This window comes from Lissotriton helveticus, chromosome 3_1, assembly GCF_964261635.1.
Source record: "Lissotriton helveticus chromosome 3_1, aLisHel1.1, whole genome shotgun sequence".
In the NCBI taxonomy this organism is placed as follows: domain Eukaryota; kingdom Metazoa; phylum Chordata; class Amphibia; order Caudata; family Salamandridae; genus Lissotriton; species Lissotriton helveticus.
In genome coordinates this window covers 762,445,118-762,465,369 of record NC_136061.1, presented here as the reverse complement: position 1 = coordinate 762,465,369, position 20,252 = coordinate 762,445,118, and the positions used below count along the sequence as shown (strand labels likewise).

Here is a 20,252-nt window from a genome sequence, read left to right as displayed (position 1 = left end):
TCAGCGTCATTCTGGCCACAGTGCAGGTACAGGGCTACCCTCCGGAGCAGCAAGTCCAGGGTATTTATCCCCTATCCTGGATTAGGTTACAGTGACTCTGAGGCTGCTGGGCCTCTTGGCCTCCTGCATCCTGCTAGTAAAGCATGCCCATGGCATATGCAGGCTCTGCTGTGGGATCTTACGTTCCAGTGGGCACAGCATCAGTGGAACTTCTGGGTTGGGGGTAGCCATCTGGGAGAGTTGACAATCAGAGGAGTCTGACCTCTGGCAGAGTCCCAGGTCCACATCAGTTTGTTGGAGCTTAGAGCGAATCACTTGGCACTAAAATGCTTCCTTCCATCTATCACAGGGAGGTTGGTTCATGTGTTCACTGACAAGACAACCACCATGTGACACTGCAACAAACAGGGCAGCGTCGTTGACCCTGTGCCATGAGTCCCTGCACCTATAGACTTGGCTGGAGCATCAGGACATCTTCCTGGTCGTGCAGAACCTGGTGGGCTCTTTGAATGCCAGTGTGGACAAGCTCAGCTGAGACTGCCTAGTGGAGCCCGAATGGTGCCTGCAACCAGTGGTGGTGCAAGGTATCTTCTAAGAGTGGGGAAAGCCTTGGCTCGATCTGTTATCCACAGCGGAGAACGTCCAACTTCTGTGTGCTGAAGTTTCCGAGGCGGCTCCCACACGGAGACACATTCCTCCTAGAGTAGACCACTGGACTCCTATACTCATTTCTGTCGATACCACTGTAGGAAGGTGCCCCTTTTTTACATGGTAACCCCCACTTTTTGATTGAAGTGCACTGGGTTCCTGCTAACCAGATCCCCAATGCCAGTGTCCTTTCCTTAAAACAAGGTAACTGTTCAATTGCACCCCAGTTGGCAAGACCTTTAGCATCTCTATAAGTCCCTAGTAAATGGTACCCCTGGTACCTTGAGAACGGGTTCTAAAGAGGGTCCCTAAGGGCTTCAGCATGTATTGTGCCACCATCTGGGATCCAAACCCACGCTCATGCAGACTGCCATTGCAGGCTGCGTGAAATGAAGCAAACAAATGTGAAAACACGACATGGCACACACCCTGTGTGCGATGCCTACAGACACTGAATGCAATGAATGTAAGTCACCCCTACAGCAGGCCTTATAGCCCTAAGGCAGAGGTCATTATATGACATGTGAGGACATATCTGCATAAACAGATATGCCCCTGTGCTGCCTGGTTCAATTACTAGATAGTACAAGTGAACAGGGACGCCATCTTTAGTATATTTACTGGTCATTATGAGTTCCCCAGCTACACAATGGCTTTACTGAAACCTATGGTGTTTGGTATCGAACACCTTCTCTTGATAAATACATACCAATGCCAAAAGTGAAGCCCCATAAAACCTACCAGCCTCTTAGTCTGCTGGTTGACTGGTATCGTCCAGACTGCTACCACAGACCTGTTTCTGAGCCCCTGCAGGGTAAAGCCCACGCTCTCTGAGGCCAGGACAAACGCCTGCTCTGGAGGAAGGTGTTCGCACTTCCTCCTGTAGGATGGCTAGTGATTTAGTATATCAAGGCCAGGAGCTTCAAAGCCCCTGCCCCCTTTGATGTGCCTCCCAATACCCGAAGTACCGGAGCAAGTTGCAAGCACCAAGGCTTGTTTGTGTAGAACCCAAAAACCACTATCACCGAACCCACCTGCATGTTGAAGCACTTCACCTGAGGCCAGTTCCACACCAGAAGTTTTTTTGTTGTGTTTCTTCCGAGAACCGTGGGAGCTTCAAACTCGATGACCTGCAGGACAAAACACCTATGCACCCTAGCGCCCCAGCACGAGTCTATTGAAATCGACGATGTCCCTGTAGCCCTGAGACCCCCAAGAGTGGAGCCCCCCTTTGGGTTCTGACTGACTGGTCCCACAGTCCCCCTTGCAGGCTCTTTCCCACAGGTACTTTTCCCATTCTCTACAGCATGTAGCGTACAAGGCTACCACTGCGGAAAGTACCTCTGCACCCAGACAGCCCAGGCAGGAAAAACTGAACATATGGTGCTTTCTAGAACCTTGGTCCCTACTCACCTTAAGTTCAGAAAAACAGTCCTGTAAGTAATCTGCAAGTGACCATATGCAGTGAATGTTTCTCCGATAGGATAACATTACATCGTTTAAGGCTCATGCCTCAAATCTGACAGCTATCAATTTCTACTGTTTCTACTGTAAAACTTTATAACAGCGAAAGTACTTACCCGATTACGAAGTTCTTGGTGTCTAAAATGTAATAAGAATATATGTAAGTTTTCTAAATTGGTCTCGAGTTTCTTCTTGAATGTGCGTCTCATTTATTGACTCTTTGTTTACAACAAATGTTTAACACTAACCCCTGATAAGCCTGAACTGCTCGGCCACACTACCACAAAAGAGAGCATTTGAGATTATTCATTTAAGCCCTGTAAATCAATAACAGTTGTCTGGACTTTCTACATAGTGTACCTTATTTTCTTACACTATATAAAAAGCCAGCTTCCTACAACTGCCCGAGTTCTCAAGAAGATCAGGACCGAGCAGGCCCAAACTATCCTAGAGGCTCCGGATTGGGTTCGGAGAGCGTGGTATCCAGAACTCCTGAGCATGAGCATCACTCCTCCGATCAGGCTGCCACTTCAATAGGATCTCCTAACGCAGCAGTAGGGCAGTGTCCTGCACCCGAACCTGTGCACTCTACACTTTCATTCATGGAGATTGAGCGGCAACAGTTGAGGGTGTGGAAGTATGTTGTCATCTTGGCAGCCAGGTAGCCCTCTACCCAGACCATCTATGTCTGTCCTTGGGATAGGTTTGTGGCACGGTGTTAGTCACACCAGGTGGATCCCCTTTCTGCATCTCTTCCAGAGGTTTTGTTGTTTGTTCTCTCAGCACAGCAAGGTCTTGCCTTGGACACTGTCAAAAGCTATTTATCTGCCATTGCGGCCTTCCTGCGGCTGCCGATCTATTGCCAGTTGTTACTATTTGCATGAGAAGGGGTGAGGCTCAGGTGGTTACGTGACCTGGACATGAACCATATTCTGTAAGAGGTAGGACTGCCTATTAGGTGGCAACACCCCTGAGGTCCATCAGGTAATTGGAGAAGTAGTTCAGGAAAGCAATAGGCCGTGCCTAAGAAGATTATGAGTATTTAGCAATAAATGTCCCAAAAATGTCTAAAGAGTTCTTTGTATCTTTAAATGTTTTTTATTTGAGGACATCAAAAATAAAGCAGCCACAGGCATTGCCGCAGAGACTTTTTGTTTGGAATTGGAATTTAAGCTATGATTACGTTTGGAACACTGTTCCCCTGGACATTTTTGCCTTGAGAAAGCCCTAGGCGTGCCAGCCACTTGGGGAGAAACACTTGACAACTGTTTTTCATGTTTCATCAGGCTTTAATCCTGATATCCTCACATATCTGTTGAGGGTATTGCTAGATTGGACAAAGGCAAATACTTAGCATTTCAGGTCTAAAACATTTAGTGGAAACATAGCAAGAGAAGTACAGTAAGTTGCAAGTTCTATAAGCACTGTTACAAACATTTTAATTGCATTTCCGGCTTCTTAATCTGGCATTATTAGAGCAGGCATAATAATAGCAGTAGTACAAAAATGTAGTTGTCCTGTGGAATTTTCGGTTGGGTATGTCTTATGATCACAGCCAATGCTGAACGGCATGGCACATTTTCCAGAGTGGATATGTTTTGCATTGCTGTGGCTGCTGTGAGTTAACCAGTATGATATGGGGCACACTTGTTCTCCATCTGTTTTGTGAGGTTTGGCTAGCTGTAGTACTGTGGCCTTATGTTGTGAAGAACCAGGTCTTTGCAGTCCCTCTAAATTCTGGTTGGTTGCCAAATTAGTATTTTCCTTATGAGAAGCAAATTCCAAAGTCTCACCATTTCAACTGAGCCTAAAGAGGTTCCCCCTGTTTACCTTTTCTTGTAAGGTGGGTTGATCAGATGTGTCTGCTATTTATAAGACAAAAGTATAACAGAGATGGGCAGAATGTCTATTGCTAGGCAATTAAGAAATTCAAAGCGTTCAGGGATATGCAAGCCATTTTTTCTCCAGCTCCTGGAGCAGTCAGTGTTCAGTGGCCCGCATCTGTGGCAAGTGTTACCATTTACTACTCTCATCTCCTCATGTGGTATCACACTCAAATCAGACATTACTCATCCCCCCCTTTGGTTTCAGCTATTTTAAGTACATAGGGTGTGATTTTCCCAGCACTGGATTCTTCTTTGGTCCCTCATGCTCAGAGGTCTCTGACTTTGAAAAGAAGGAGTGGTTAAGAGACACGTTGCTTTTTGTCAATGTCAAATTCGAGTCTATTAAAGGACATGAAGCTCATAGAAGCTGAGAAGCGGTGGGCAAAATTGAGTGTTTTGTTTTTGAATGCAAGTGGGAAGAATTATGTCTACACTTCTTGTGTACAGATACCATAACTATGAGTCCAGCACATGGGTTTCTTCTTGAGATAGTCATTTGTTTGGTCATTAGGATCTCATAGATTATTCCAGAGTTGTGTTTCAGGCCCTTTCCGCTTGATCTTTTGGGACGTATATCTGATTACCTTGTGTTCTCTAAGCTGATCCGAACTGTAGCACATTTTTTCTTGTGCAGTAATGAAACCGCCTTCAGCTAAGAATTGTGTAGTAAACATGTGTAATAATGCATACATCTACTTTTCCTCTTTCATGGACCCAGATCTGTAACTTCAAATTCTTTCTAACAATATTCCTCCCATCAATATTCTTCCCACGTCTCACACCTATAATGTTAGATTTATCTTGGATGACAAAAAGAGGCAACCAATACCCTCAATAAAATTTTACACATCAAAAATAATTATTTTACCAGCTTCCTCTTTGGTCTTCTTGGTACGTCTTTCAGATTCTGTGGGGAATCCTCAGCTTTGTCACCAGCACTCCATTTAACCAACCACTTTCCTCATTTTGTCAATTGTACCGCCACCATGCTGGATGGCTAACAAACTGCCACATAGTTCACTTTCAGTGCCTGAAATTGGTCTGAATATCTGCATTTACTCAGAACTCACCACCTCAATCTCCCAAAGCATCATTATCTTCCGGTAATTCTCTCTCCTAACAACTTCTCACTCAGACTCATACCTTCTGGTCAACATTTTAATCACAATTATAGTTTCCTGCTAGAAGAATTTAAAGCAGCTTCTTCTTTGACTCAAAGGACATCCAGTCAGCAGTGATCTTTGAATCCTAGCTTTCCTTGGCTGAATATGGGCAAATATGTGTGGTATTGTCTGCTATTAAAATGAAATGAAAAGAAGAAATGAAAAGAAGATTTATAAAGTGCAATACAATTATCCGAAGGTGTCAAGGCGCTGGCTCATCAAGTGAGAGATACCGGAAGGTCTTAATTCTGAGTTCAAAGATTAAACAACCATGTTTAAGTGCCATCCTGAAAGCCAACAGGTGTGTCTCATCTTTTAAACTCTGGGGAAGAGAGTTCCAAAGTCTAGTTGTGCCAACCAGGAAACTTCTGCACGCCAGGAGCTTTTCCTGAACCTAGGGATAACCAGATTGTGGGACTCAGCTAAATGTAAGTTTTGTTTAGGAACATACCGGCGAAGGTTTTGCTTGAAAATGGCTGTCATGGGTAGCCTTGAATGCTATGCAAAGGGTCTTAAACTCAATACATCTCCTCACTGGCAGTGAGTGTAATTCTTTTAATGCAGCAGCGGCAGATTTGTGATTGGGAATATCCAGCAAGATGCGTGCTGCAGAATTTTGTACAATCTGTAATTTAGTCAGACATTTGGTTCTAAGGTTGATGAAGAGACCGTTACAGTAATCGGCTCTGGACAGAACCAGAGCAGAAATCATCAACTTCTGCAGATTGACAGGAATAAATGGAAGGATTTTTCTAAGACGTTTTAATGTATAAAAAGATGCAGAGGTGACCTGATTCACATGGCCTTTGAATGTAAGCTTGGAGTCAAAGGTAACTCCTAGATTTTTTTACCTTAGTTGTAGGGACCAGTAAAGGACCCAGTTCCGATGGACAGAGAGCTGGGGACCAAAAAGAGGTGTTGCTGCCAAAGAGTAGAACCTCAGTTTTATTTGAATTTAATTTCAGACAGTTAGCTGCCATCCAGTCCCCGACTTGATGAAGGCAGGCAAAGAACTGTGACGCTGTGTCCGAGGGTGAGCCTGTCACTGATACCACAATTTGCGTATTGTCAGCATAGGAAATTGCTGAAAAGCCCAGAGATCTGATCAGATGCACCAGGGGTGCAACGTAGATATTAAAAAGGGTCAGGCTCAATGATGAGCCCTGGGGTAACCCGCACAGCAATGTCAAATTATCTGATTTGAATTCGGAGAGAGCAACAAACTGCTCTCTGTCAGACAAAAACGATCTAAGTAAGGTAAGAGCTTTTCCTTGTATACCTGTTGTATACTTTTGTATCATTATTCACCCTGATAATAGCTCTGGCTGTTTCTTATATCCACTGCCTCAACCTGCTGCTATCTGCTGTGCTATCTCTGCATTGATGCATGTTTTTTCCAGATGCTAGGCCTTCAAATTGTAATTCAGTAGTTTTGCTCTAGACTCAAAAATTGCAGCTTTGGCATCCGCAAGATAATGTAATCTCTAACTTTTGATATGTTTTGCCTTCTTGGATGACAGACAACATTGTTGCAACATTCAACGTGGTGTTGTATTGATTTTTGTATTTTGTGCTGGGCCTCAGAATGTTTACTTCCATTGCAATCTACGTACATAGCCATATTTATATTATCATATATCATCATGTGTTATGCTGCCATTGATTGGGTTTATGCCTGTATTTGTACTGACAGTGATATTATATGCCACTACACAACTCAATCTCAAAACCCACTCTTAGCTTTCTCAGTTACACTGGCTATAAATTTGACAGTACTGGTGATGTTGAAATACTTTATTTACTCCTGGCCCGAAGTTACAGCCTTAGAACAAAGGCAAATGGGCTTGTTGAGCAACGTACTTCAAATCTTATATTACCCAGGAGAGGCTGGCCTTCTTATTTAGTTTATCTTCATTTTAATTTCAAAACAAAGGTTTGACTGATAGTATTTTGAGATTAAATTTCATACAAGCTGTTTAACATTTGCTTTATCCTAGATTGTTTTGCAAGGTCATGTAGCAAGAGGGGTAACACCAAAACCACTACCGACTGGAGAGAAAGCTTTTCGATGTGATTATGATGGATGTGGGAAACTTTATACAACGGCTCATCACCTAAAGGTAGGAAAACCAGATTCATTGTTTATTTCTTAACAATTACAGTCTACACTCAGCAGTACAGAGACCTGCTAAGTTGGTCTTTGTTCCAGACAAACAAAAATGTTTATGCTTTACTTTCTTTCTATAATAACTCACGTTATGTGAATATAGCATTTAGTAACCGTTTTAGTGAAGGTTGTTACGTTATATTATATTTTATTTTGGGGAAAAAATGATACTCCAGATTTGTGTTTTTGTGTTCACCTTTTTCTCAAAAATGAGAAAATATGATGAGGCTTTTTGCAACAGAAATCTGTGATCTAAATAATTGTTTTGTAAATTAGGTCAGACTCAATAGGATAAAGGAAAAACATGCAAATAGAAGGTTTAGTAATGCAAAGATGACAGTATCATGGATGTGGGGAAAGTGCATATGGTAGATTGTCTGACAGATGCTGCTTGCAGAGTTACATTTTCAGATGTTTGCTTTTCCTCCATTAGCACAGTTGTTGGCTCTCCGTGATCTTTATTATTTCTACAATGCGGGAAAACAGCGAAGAACAGCATTAATTAATACCTAAAAGCAATTCTTTTTTATGGTATTGTTAGAGCTAAGCAAGACGTGGATACGCTTTTTTCTTGTACTTCTCAAAATGAAAGACATTTGCTAATTTGTCAAGACCAACCTGGTGAATGCCTCCCATGTTAAAAATGCATGTGTCCTTTGTTAGGATCTCATAAAAGACCACTGTTCCATTTTGCTTATGCAAGGGGAATCTCCCCATTCCTGATTTTGATCATTTCTACCCTTTGATATTGGGACCACTCCTCTCTCTTTTTCATACTCCTCCTTCTCACCTTTTGGTATACCTATCCAGAATGGTCTGACCTTCTCTCCTCTCCTTTCTGGGACACTTCTCTATTGACTTTATTTCCTTTCCATTTTGTTTACCCTAGTACTCTACGCTTGTTTCTTGGCGGCCATCACTTTGCTTATTTTGTGCCTGATATCTAACCTCACTCTCTCCATAAATTGTACCTCAACTCCGGTTCCCTATCCCCCAGTCCTCCTTATCTTTCTTTCCTTCTTGCTTTCCACCATCCAGCCTCTGTTCCTTTTTCCTTCCTGGGTTAGTGTAAGTGTAGAACACAGACTAGCACTTCCTTGTTATTTATGTTTTTTAACATGGCTGTGAGCGGCCCGTCCACTCCGCTAAACCGCCGCACCGCGGCGGAATTGCCGCCGAGGTTAAGCGGTTATGAAACTGTTTAGTTCGTACAGAAAAATCAACTCTAAAACATTTCTTAAGGGACACAAATCAAAAAAACTGTTCACGTAATCTCGAAAAGCAGATCTCCATCACAGCACCTGTCACTGCTACTATTAACATTAGTTCCTGTAAAAATGAGTAAAGAGGGGGTGTTGCCAAGCAGGATGGCTGTGATCCGTGATAGCGCCGTCGCATACAGATTCTCTGAAGACTTTTTTCTGCCTCTACAAAGCCAATAATCACATCTACGGGGCTGTGAAGATGTCCCTTTAGATCGGGCAGGGAACGCGCAGAAGCTAAGAGAGAACCCGACGACTGGTGGAGGCGAGTGAAGATAGCGCCGACCCATTGCGTGAGCTGGACCTGAGCTGCCGGAGGGGGCTGGAGGCTGAGCAACGGAGCAACACAGAGTCGCGACACAGCCCAGCAGCAGGGGAGGCAGAGTGCGGCAGAAATCGTCTGAAGATAGGCAGTCGGAAGAGAGCCTGGAGACGTGTGTTGCAGTGCTGGCTTACCATGCACAACGTGTCTGCAGCGGAGAGTGGCTGATACTGGACGTGCCCCCCCCGAGACATCAAACCCTTGGCGATACGTTATGGTGGTGCAGGGCCCTCCGAGGAGATAGCAGAGTGAGTGGGGAGGTGGTCCTGAGGTGCCCTGCCTGACCTTAAAATGGCGGTTGTTTCTCCCTCCTGCAGCTATAACATGGAGGAAGTCTCACAGTTATCTTGAAGGAGTAGTAGCAGCCCCAGTGATGACCCAAGACCAGTCCCACCACAGGGTGAAGGGCACAAAGAAGTGGAGATATGAAAGGACATCCACCCAATGCCTGACCCTAAGATGGCCGCCAGTGGAAGCCTTCACACTACTGAACCACACTAGAGCAAGCCCTGAGTTCAGGTTGCATCGCGGAAGTCTCATTGGGAAGCCTCAGTGGGCAACAAGACAAGCCACATCATTTCACGACGAGCCATGTTTGTGGGTGAGAGGGCCTGGAGGTGCGTGGAGAAGAAGTACACAACTGCAATTATGCCACCTAAAAAAACCTCTACCCAAGGTATCAAATTATTTTTATCTGGCGGAGAAGAAACACCTAGACGAACAGAAGAGCACCGATTGAGGAATGGCATTAACTTAGGAAGACCTGCTGGTGTCCTTGAAGCATTTCAAGTTGGAACTGCGAAATGAACTAAAGGGAGACTTCCAGGCCTCAATGGAACAACCGAAAACAAACCTCTCAGGCAAAATGTCTACGCTGCAGCAAGATGTTGACTCGATAGGGACTAGGTTGCTAAAGACGGAAGCCCAAGCTCAAGAACTGGATAAAAAGTTGACGGACACGCAAGAAAAGGTTCAACGCGTACAAGCGTAGCTGCAGTTGGCATTATTGAAGAACGAAGATTTGGAAAACAGGTCCAGGGGAGACAAAATTCATATCGGAGACCCAGAGGAGGGGATGGAGGGGCCTGACCTGGAAGCTTTTATGGAAGGGCTCTTTACAGAGATTCTCGCGCGGAAGCAGATGAAGACCAAAATAGAGAGAGTGCACAGGGTTGGGCCGGCGTCCACTGGGGAGAGAACACGCCCAAGAAATATCCTGGTCAAACTCCAATCGTACAAAGTCAAAGAGGCTATTCTTAAAGAAGTCAGGGAAAAAGATGCCATTTCCTTCCAAGGGTTCAGATGCGCACTCTTTCAAGACCTATTACAGGCAACATTACAATGGCGCAAGGCCTTCAGGGCAATCATGGAGAAACTACGCGGGGACCAGGTGAGATATCGTTGGACATATCCTTTTGGTTTGGCCTTCTAGTATCAGAACAAACAATACCACATTACAGACCTTAGAGAAGGGTTGGAAGTACTGGGTCTGCCACCCCCCTGAAGAGGACACTTTCAACAGGAGAGAGAAAACAGGAGAGTCATCTTGTCCGAAAACAGCACAGTGGAAAGCGGTCTTGAAGGTGCGCCAAACGAAGACTTGAGCCAAGGGATAGAAATGTAGTTTTCTGAACACTGGGTGGTCCCCTGCACGCTTCCCGGAATATGAGGTCGAGAGAGACGTTAACGAGGGCAGTTAAAGCCGCAATCTATAGGTCTGCTTGGAGCATAGAGGCATATTAGCCATGCGTTCCAGCGCAAACTCGTCGGAGACCTTAGAACACTTTGATCCCTGATCTTCTGTGGCACTGTTGAGTAGTATAGAACAGCAGAGGGCCGATGGGCCTAGCCCGTGGCTACAGCCGACACCAATTTGCCTGATCATTACCAAAGCAGGCAGTGTATAAGCCTGCGAATCAGGTTCAAATATTTTCTGAAGTTAGTTGTTGCATTTTTCCATAGGGGTTTTTCTTTTTTTGCTGGGGAGGGAGGGGTGGTGGAGAAGCGCGATCTGGGAGACAGGGAGGGATTTCTACTACGACCACGAGGGACTCCGGAGTGGAGGGAGTATTTATCAGACACAGCTAGTACCACGAGATCAGGAGACAAGGGCTCGCAGGGCGCCACAATGGGCAGGTGACAGGCTAGGCTTAGTGATATGATAACGATCGCTTCATGGAATGTTAAAGGGATGAATTATCCACTAAATCGCCAAAAGGTCTGGAAATATCTGATAGATCACCAGTTCGATATGGTGGCTCTCCAGGAGACGCACATTAAACGATCGGATGAATTCAGGCTCAGGCACAAACACTGGTCTCTGATTCATAGATCATCTGCAAAAACAAAACATAATGGGGTGGCACTAATGTTTCATAACAGCACCAAATTTCAACCAGAGGCAGTAAAGACAGATAAGGAGGGGCGGGTGGTAATGGTAAAAGGGAAACTTAGAGGGAGGGAGGTCACTTTTGTCTCGGCCTATGTTCCTAATACAGGCCAAGCGTCCTCTGTGCACACACTATTGGATTTAATAGGGGGGTTCACAGTAAGCCAGATACTCCTGATGGGGGACTTTAATCTTACCTGGCATCCAACAGACGACGCACACCCGCACTCAGAGCGGCAGGCGGCTATTTTCCCAACTCATTGAAGCAGGCCTTTCTTGATATGGGCCTCATAGACACTTGGAGGGAGCTCCACCCGACCACTAAAACTTTTACATTCTTCTGACATGCCCACCAGTCTTATTCCTGGTTGGATTACATCTTCCTGTCCCAAGGATTACGGGGTGCGCTCCAAGACGCCAAAATTCTCCCTCTATCTTTGTCGGACCATAGCCCTGTGGCTATCTGTATGCGATGGGTAGGGGGACAACGGGGACCCCAAAATGGTATTTCCCAGCCTCACTGACCCATGACAGATTGTTCAGTGCCGAATTGAGGGAAACGATGAAGGAATACTTCCAATGAAACTGCCCGAAAGATACGTCTCCCCAAGTTAATTGGGACGCTTTCAAGGCAGTCCTGCTGGGGAAATGCATTACACTGAGTTCCGCCTTAAACAAGCAGATGGCCAAAGAAAGGATTGACCTGGAAGCCTCTCTTTCCCAGATAGAAGGCAAGTTCAAAAAGACTCCCACACGCTTGCTGAAGCGACAGTTGAGCGCTCTGAAAGGTAAATTAGGAGCAATATATTCAGATAGAGCAGAATTCACATTGCTCCGTATGTGGCGCAACGCATACGCCCAAGGAAACAAATTCGGGACACAGCTGGCACGGCAACTCCGGGAGGAAAGTGATAGAGAATATGTTTGGGGGGATCAACAGTGGTAACAGGGAGATAGAACATGACGACCAGATTAAAGCGAATACATTCGGGAAGTTCTGTCAGGAACTATATACGGCTGCTCCCTACGACACCCAAAACCATCCTGACTATCTGTCTACACTGTCTCTCCCACAAATCCTGGCCGCATGGCAGGAAAAACTAGTTAGCCCGATAGCCGAGGAGGAGGTGAGCCAAACAGTAAGGCACTAAAGGCTAATAAATCACCAGGGACCGACGGATTGACCTCTTTTTTTTAATAAAACATACATGCCCGAACTGTTAGCACATATGACTGCTCTATTTAACGACATCGCGAAGGGACAGTAGGTGAGTGCATCCATGTCGGAGTCTCTGATTACAGTTATCCCAAAGCCGGAGAAGGATCCCCAATACTGCACATCCTACAGACCAATAGGGCTGCTTAATCTGGATGCCAAGTTATATTCCGCTATCCTAGCGTCCCGCCTAGAGGATTTAATGCCTGATATTATCCACCCGGATCACTCTGGATTCATGAAAGGGCGTCAGACGCACAACAATATTCGTAGAACTCTGCATCTAGTGGAAAAGGTATCCAGGTTTCGAATTCCGGCGGAGTTGGTGGGACTGGACGCAGAGAAAGCCTTTGATATGGTAGACTGGCAGTTCCTGTTCCTCACACTAAAACGCTTCAGTTTCGGAGATAGATTCCCTCAGATGATTGGAGCTAACTATGTGAGCCCGAGCTCCAGGGTCCAGGTAAACAGTACAGCTCAGACACTTTCAGGCTGGGTCGGGGAACACCACAGGGTTTCCCCCATCCCCCCTATTGTTTGCCCTGGGTATTGAGCTGCTGGCGGCTCAGCTATGGGCATCAAAAGACATACAGGGTATTAGGTTTGGAAGGGAAGACCACAAGGTCTTGCTCTTTGCGGACGATGTTCTTTTGACACTTACCTCCCCCAGGGCATCTTTGCGAGCGCTCCAAGGAGAATTACAGAAATTTGAAGTGGTCGCACGTTACCGAGTTAACTTGACCAAATCAGCTGTGTTAAATCTGAGTATGGCGGCGGAGGAGAGACTCCTAATTCAGGAAGAATCCCCTTTTGTGTGGGCCAAGCACTCAATAACATAGTTAGGGATCCTGATCACCCCACGTATAGAGGGCCTATTTAAGACGAGCTTCCCACCCCTGGTCTCCCACATTCAGAAGGAGCTTAGGAGATGGAGGCCGCTGTTCATCTCGTGGCTGGGGAGGATAAATGCTGTCAAAATGGCGGTTCTCCCTAAGGTACTATACCTATTCCAGGCACTTCCGATAGAACTGGAGAAGAATTTCCTCCCCGGGGTCCACTCCATCATTCTGCGCTACATATGGCAAAATGGGAGAGTGTGCCTGTCATTCCAGGTGCTGAGGAAACCACGGTCTGAGGGGGGAATAGCATTGCCAGACTTCGGGCTGTATTACAAGGCATCACAACTGCAAGTGATAGCTGAATGGTCCAAAAGGGAATCGAATAAGCACCGACTCCACATGGACTGGGCTATTGTGGGAAGACAACGTGCGAGGTCAAGTGCACTCCTATTTGCTTTTTAACTCTTTATCGATTTAGTCCATGTTTACAATGTTTGGCGTGCGCTCGATAGCGGTCTGTCCTGGAACCACATGGTGAATAGATGCAAGTGAAATTGAAGCGGGTAACTTCAAGTTCGAGCGCGCCGCATTTGCCGGAATGGCGTATATCAAAAGTTCATCAATCATTTCACATTTTAATTCTTTTATTTTGTATTCAAATTGTATCCTCAGTTGTGCTTGTTACAGGGTAGACCGTAGAAAGTGACACTGCTTCTACACGGCAGCTGTGTTAAAAACTTCTTGCTGTCGCATGCTTGTACTTTCAAACAAATCTTTAGTGATTCTGCTGGTTCCCAATGCATTTCGGGCTTATAATGTAGCCCTTCTTCAGGGGGATCACTACAAATTTAAAAGAATTAAAATGTGAAATGATTGATGAACTTTTGATATACGCCGTTCCGGCAAATGCGGCGCGCTCGAACTTGAAGTTACCTGCTTCAATTTCTATTGTGGGAAGAACCATATGGGACTTTCTTTGGAAACCCAAGAAAGACAGGCCCCCTAATGCTTACCTAAGCGTGGAGAGTCCTCATTTAGTAAAGCACAGCTCAGTATGGAGCATGCATGATCTTGTGTAACGCTGCTCCTCCACCACAAAGGGGGGGGGAGGAGGTTGGAGTGGGTTGGGTTTTGTTTTTTCTCAAGTGTACTTTTTGCCAGAGTTCGTTGAACATGATATTGGCACAATGATGCCTGCAGAGGCACAGATACCCTGGGTTTTCTGTATCTTAAAGAAACTGTGTACACTGTAGAGGGATGGATCCTAATGGGATATGTCATGTGGCCTTGTGCCAAACTATGATGTTTTATAACACCTAGTAATAAACAGATGTTTGACAAAAAAATGAGTAAAGAGAAGCTAAAGGAAGCTGTCTTTCACTTGCAAATGTGGTTCCACTTAACTGATTTTCTTCATGTTCTAAGAAGTACATATTTTAGAGATAGCTGTGATAAATGAATCTATCAACAGCATATGGAATGGAATAGGAATGGAATATATACTTATATAGCGCAGACTGTCACCCTGCGGGTATCCTGGCTCTTCGATCAAGAGGTCGACCAATCGACAGCTAACTTCCGGCATTTAAAGAGAAGAAGAAGGATCAAACCCTAGTGAAGAGCCATGTTTTAATGTTCTTCCTAAACTCAGGTAAAGAGTCCATTTGTCTGATATTCTGAGGAAGCTTGTTCCAGTGGAGAGCGGCGGTCACACTAAATGACCTTCCTCCTATCCTGGATCGTTTAAACCTGGGAGTAACCAGCAGATTGGTGCTTGAAGAGCGGAGTTGTCTTTTGGGATGGTACCAAGAGAATTTTTCTTGCAAGGGGATGGGGCCCATGTCATGTACCGCTCTGTGAACCAGGCATAGCGCCTTAAACTGGACTCTTTCCTTGATGGGCAGCCAGTGTAGTTCTCTCAAGGCTCGTGTAGATGAGGCGCTGCGCTGCCTATTTAGTGCTATTTTTGCTGCTGCAGACTGGACTCTCTGCAACCCCTGAAAGATATATTGTGGGGCTCCCAAATATAGGGAGTTGCAGTAGTCCAGTCTGCTAAGCACCGTGCTTCTCACCACCACTGGACGCAGTTCCTCTGGTAGTAGTGGAAGCAGTTGAAGCAGCCCACGCAGCACCGAAAAACACACCCTGGCAGTCTGGTTGGCCTGTGATTCCATTTGGAGGTCGCCATCAATTAGTACCCCCAGATTGCGTACTGTACTAACTGGTATCAATGGTTCCTCCTCCGGAGTTAGTCTCAACTCGAAAGGGATACGGTTGGACAACATAGCAGAGGAGCAGTATACTACCTCAGTTTTACTACTGTTAAACTGTGAGGAGTTTTCTTGGAGAGAGCTAGCGGTACTACGCATACATTGTTGGAAAGTGTCCATAGATACTGCGTGTTTGCCTTCCAAAGAGAAGGCCAACTGAGTATCGTTGGCGTAGTTTATTAAATCAACTCCAAAGACTTTGATGATAGGAAACAGCGGCTGACGGTATACATTGAATAGTATGGGGCTGATCGCTGAGCCCTGTGGTACCCCATACACTACCGGGGTTTTATTGGAAGTGAACGGTACCATGGACACCATCTGATGTCTCCCAGTTAGATAGGACCGTAACCACTGCAAGGCCTGCCCTTTCACCCCCATCCTTTCCAATCTCTTTACTAGGATAGGGTGGCTTGTAAGTCGAATGCTGCCGACATATCGAAAAGCACTAGGACAGACGCATTCCCGTTGTCGGCTCGCATGCGCAGGGTGTCCAGCATAGTGGCCGTTTCGGTCCCATGCCCTGGGCGAAACCCGAATTGGTCCCTGTCCAGGATTTGACCACCCTCCAAAAAATTGGAGAGTGTCTTACTTACTGCCTTCTCCATTATTTTAATCAGATAGGGCAGAAAAGAAATGGGTCTAAAACTAGCCGGGTTCGTTGGATCTAGGGATAGTTTCTTAATCAAGGGAGTTACCACCGCTTGTTTCCACTTCTCCGGGACTATTCCAGTCTCCAGAGATTGGTTGCAGATTTGTCGCAGCCAGGGGAAAGATCCTTGTCCGAAAGTTTTCCAGATTTTGTGGGGCAAGGGGTCCATGGGGGATCCTGAAAACACGCTGTAGGCCAGATTGGTAAAGGAAATGTCGATAAAGGTTTGAAAAATATCCTGGGTCAATATTTGCCCCTGATTCTTAGCCTCCATCTCATGGGGGCTATTGTCTACATCATTATTGGCCTCCCTGATGGGTGGGTTGATTTATCAGTTGCTGTAGGTTAAGATTTGCACAAATATTTTTCAAGATGGTTACACAGTCTCCCGTCGTCTCCCAAATTAAAATCACCCAAGATTATCATCTTAGAATGAGAGAGCGTAAGGTTCGTGATAGTACACAATTTCAGGCTCTATTTGATACTATCTCCTGGGGGTCTGTAGCATATCAGTCCTGTCAGTGAGCTTCCACTTGTTTCTTGGAGTTTAAACCCCATAAGTTCGATGCCTTCAATCATCTCTACCTTTAGTTCCACAAAATTCATCTCTTCCCGAAATATCATCCCTACCCCTCCTCCTCTGCCCACTACTGTCGGTGTATGTAGAATTTTATAACCGGCTGGACAAGCCAGAGCCAATTCCATCATAGACTCTGCCTTTGTCCATGTTTCCGTTAGGAACAAGGTGTCCAGTTTCAGATCATCAATCACCATTGATATCTCTGTATGATGTTTAATTAGGGAACGACTATCGATTAGTCCGCATAAAAGGTGCTTTCCCTCGTTTGTCTCGCAGGTTGGCGGAAGCTCGCGTCCCCCATTGTCCCTCTTACCCAAACTTAACAGCGTTTCTCTGGAATAAAACTTAGCCCCCTGTTTGCTGTGTGGACAGGCAGCGTGGCTGGCACTGTGTGCGGCCGGTGCGCGGACGGGCGCAGACGGGCTTCCCTCTGGCGCGCCTCCGGCGAGCCAACGGCACGCCCGCTACGCGCGAACGCTATGTGCGCCCGCTACGCGATTGCATTGCCCAGTTTAAGTAGGCAAGCAAGTGCAGGACAACACTAGAGTACCTCCCAATATGGCGCCCTAGAATGGCCAGAGATGACCCCCACCTAAGATGGCATCCGTAACTAAATGAAGGAGGGGAGTCCAAGCCTCGCTCAAATAGCGAGTGAAATGCAAAGTATTTTAAAGTGCGGGTAAGCGGGATTTAAAGATTCTCTTTAGCAGTGCAAATAGGCAAATAAAAAGATCACAATTAGTTAAGAACCAAGTTAAAAAACGGTTTTATTGATACAAATTACAGAAAATAGCAGCGAAAATAGCAGCAGGTAAACAGATCACATTTAGTTAAGAACCAAGTTAAAAAAGGTGCGTTAAAATTGATACAAATTACAGAAAATAGCAGCGAAAATAGCAGCAGGTAAATGCGAGTAGAAGCGAGTATGGCGTTAGTCTCTCTGTTCGATCTTAATTACCTGCGCGCTTGCATTGCCCAGTTTAAGTAGGCAAGCAGGTGCAGGACAACACTAGAGCACCTCCCAATATGGCGCCCTAGAATGGCCAGAGATCACCCCCACCTAAGATGGCGTCCGTAACTAAATGAAGGAGGGGAGTCCAAGCCTCGCTCAAATAGCGAGTGAAATGCAAAGTATTTTAAAGTGCGGGTAAGCGGGATTTAAAGATTCTCTTTAGCAGTGCAAATAGGCAAATGAACATATCACATTTAGTTAAGAACCAAGTTAAAAAACGGTTTTATTGATACAAATTACAGAAAATAGCAGCGAAAATAGCAGCAGGTCAATGCGAGTAGAAGCGAGTATGGCGTTAGTCTTTCTGTTCGATCTTAACACAGCTTTGTGCCCTTTTTTAGGTCTCGACTGTTATATCCCGCAAGGGATAAATAGACAAGAGTATAGTGGGCGAACCAAGGTCTTAAACCATTGCGAATTTCGGACAGTTCATGTGGTGCACTCGTGCGGATAGCGCATCCACATCAAAGCCATCAGCCCCCCTCCCACAGGCATCTGTTGCATCCCCAGCGTGCGCAGTGCGCGCTCGGCCTCACTTCTCTTCCCCCTAATTACATCCCTGCTTTCACTTTCACGGGCGCGAGGCCGTGAGCTTCACTTCAAAGGGATCCGCTCCCCCGCCCCCTGCTTCACAGTATAAAGGAATGCGCATTTCCCAGCCGCTTTTCATTATTTCTTTCGGCGATGTTCTTGTTTTTATTGTTCGTGTCTTTAGGTGCACTTCTATGACGATACCTGCTGCTCGACTCCCACCTACTGGTGTAAGTTGGGCTGACAAAGTGAAAGCAAACCATGGTGGCACTTCGGTCTGCATAGAGGTTGTAAACTCGTTTTTTGTGCCTTTCTGCCCTCTGTTAGACTCGTTTTTTGTGCCTTTCTGCCCTCTGTTAGACTCGTTTTTCCCTTGTTTTCTGCCCTTATGCCCCCTGTTAGACTAGTTTTTTGTGTCTTTCTGCCCTCTGTTAGACTCGGTTTTTGTGCCTTTCTGCCCTCTGTTAGACTCGTTTTTTGTGCCTTTCTGCCCCCCGTTAGACTAGTTTTTTGTGCCCTTCTGCCCTCTGTTAGACTCGTTTTTCCCTTGTTTTTCTTCCCTTCTGCTCTCTGTTAGACTCGCTATTTGTGTTTTTCCGCCCCCTGTTAGACTCGTTTTTTATGCCCCTCTGCCTTCTGTTAGACTCGTTTTCCCTTGTTTTTCTGCCCTCTGTTAGACTCGCTTTTTGTGTCTTTCTGCCCCGTTAGACTCGTTTTTTATGCCCTTCTGCCCTCTGTTAGAATCGTTTTTCCCTTGTTTTTCTGCCCTTCTGCCCTCTGTTAGACTCGTTTTTGTGCCCTTCTGTCCTCTGTTAGACTCGTTTTTCCCTTGTTTTTTCTGCCCTTCTGCCCTTCTGCCCTCTGTTAGACTTGCTTTTTGTGCCTTTCTGCCCTCTGCATCACCACATCATCACTCAGCGCTACCCCAGCATCACTCAGCACCACCACATTATCACTCAGCACCACCACATTATCACTCAGTACCACCAAATTATCACTCAGCACCACCACAGCATCACTCAGCACCACCACAGCATCACTCAGCACCACCACAGCATCACTCAGCACCACCACAGCATCACTCAGCACCACCACAGCACCACTCAGCACCACCACAGCACCACTCAGCGCCACCACAGCATCACTCAGCATCACTCAGCATCACTCAGCACCACCACATTATCAATCAGCACCACCACAGCACCACTCAGCACCACCACAGAACCACTCAGCACCACCACAGCATCACTCAGCACCACCACAGCACCACTCAGCACCACCCCAGCATCACTCAGCACCACCCCAGTATCACCACAGCACCACCCCAGTATCACCACAGCACCACTCATCACCACCACAGCACCACTCCGCATCACCACAGCATCACTCAGCGCCACCCCAGCATCAATCTGCGCAACCATTCAACAACAACTGGTTCAAATATGTTCTCTCAATGTTTCAAGCTTTATTACAAATGTCACAAAAAGATGTTAATATTTCACTTCTGTTCTTGGATTTTCATCACATTAAAATACACTGAACATAATCTTCACAAAAGTTATTTACAAAAGTTTAAGCTATGGCCATTATAAATTACAATCACTTTTATTTAAGTATTAATTATTTTTAAAAACTAAAAGCCATTGTAATTTGTAATATCAATACATCTAAGTCACGTAAATACAAAACATGTTGCATTACAAATGCTATAGGTGTCACATTTGCGAAAGTTATAACGATTGGCATTGTAAATGACAAAGCTATTAATTTGGCTATTTTCAAAACCAACATATAAATAAAAAAATTGTCATTTACAAGACCAATAGCTCAACCTTTCCTAATGCGAGACCT

The 20,252-nt window shown here is 45.5% G+C and overlaps 1 protein-coding gene across 2 annotated transcripts in view; it reads left to right on the top strand.

The window, feature by feature from the left end:
- Nucleotides 1–20,252, top strand: part of ZNF143 (zinc finger protein 143) — a 313,756-nt gene that overhangs the window by 188,141 nt on the left and 105,363 nt on the right. For both annotated transcript variants that reach the window (XM_078680961.1, XM_078680962.1), the window contains exon 8: nt 7,159–7,281. In XM_078680961.1, the coding sequence (XP_078537087.1) occupies nt 7,159–7,281 (123 nt within the window). The remainder of the gene's footprint in view (nt 1–7,158; nt 7,282–20,252) is intronic.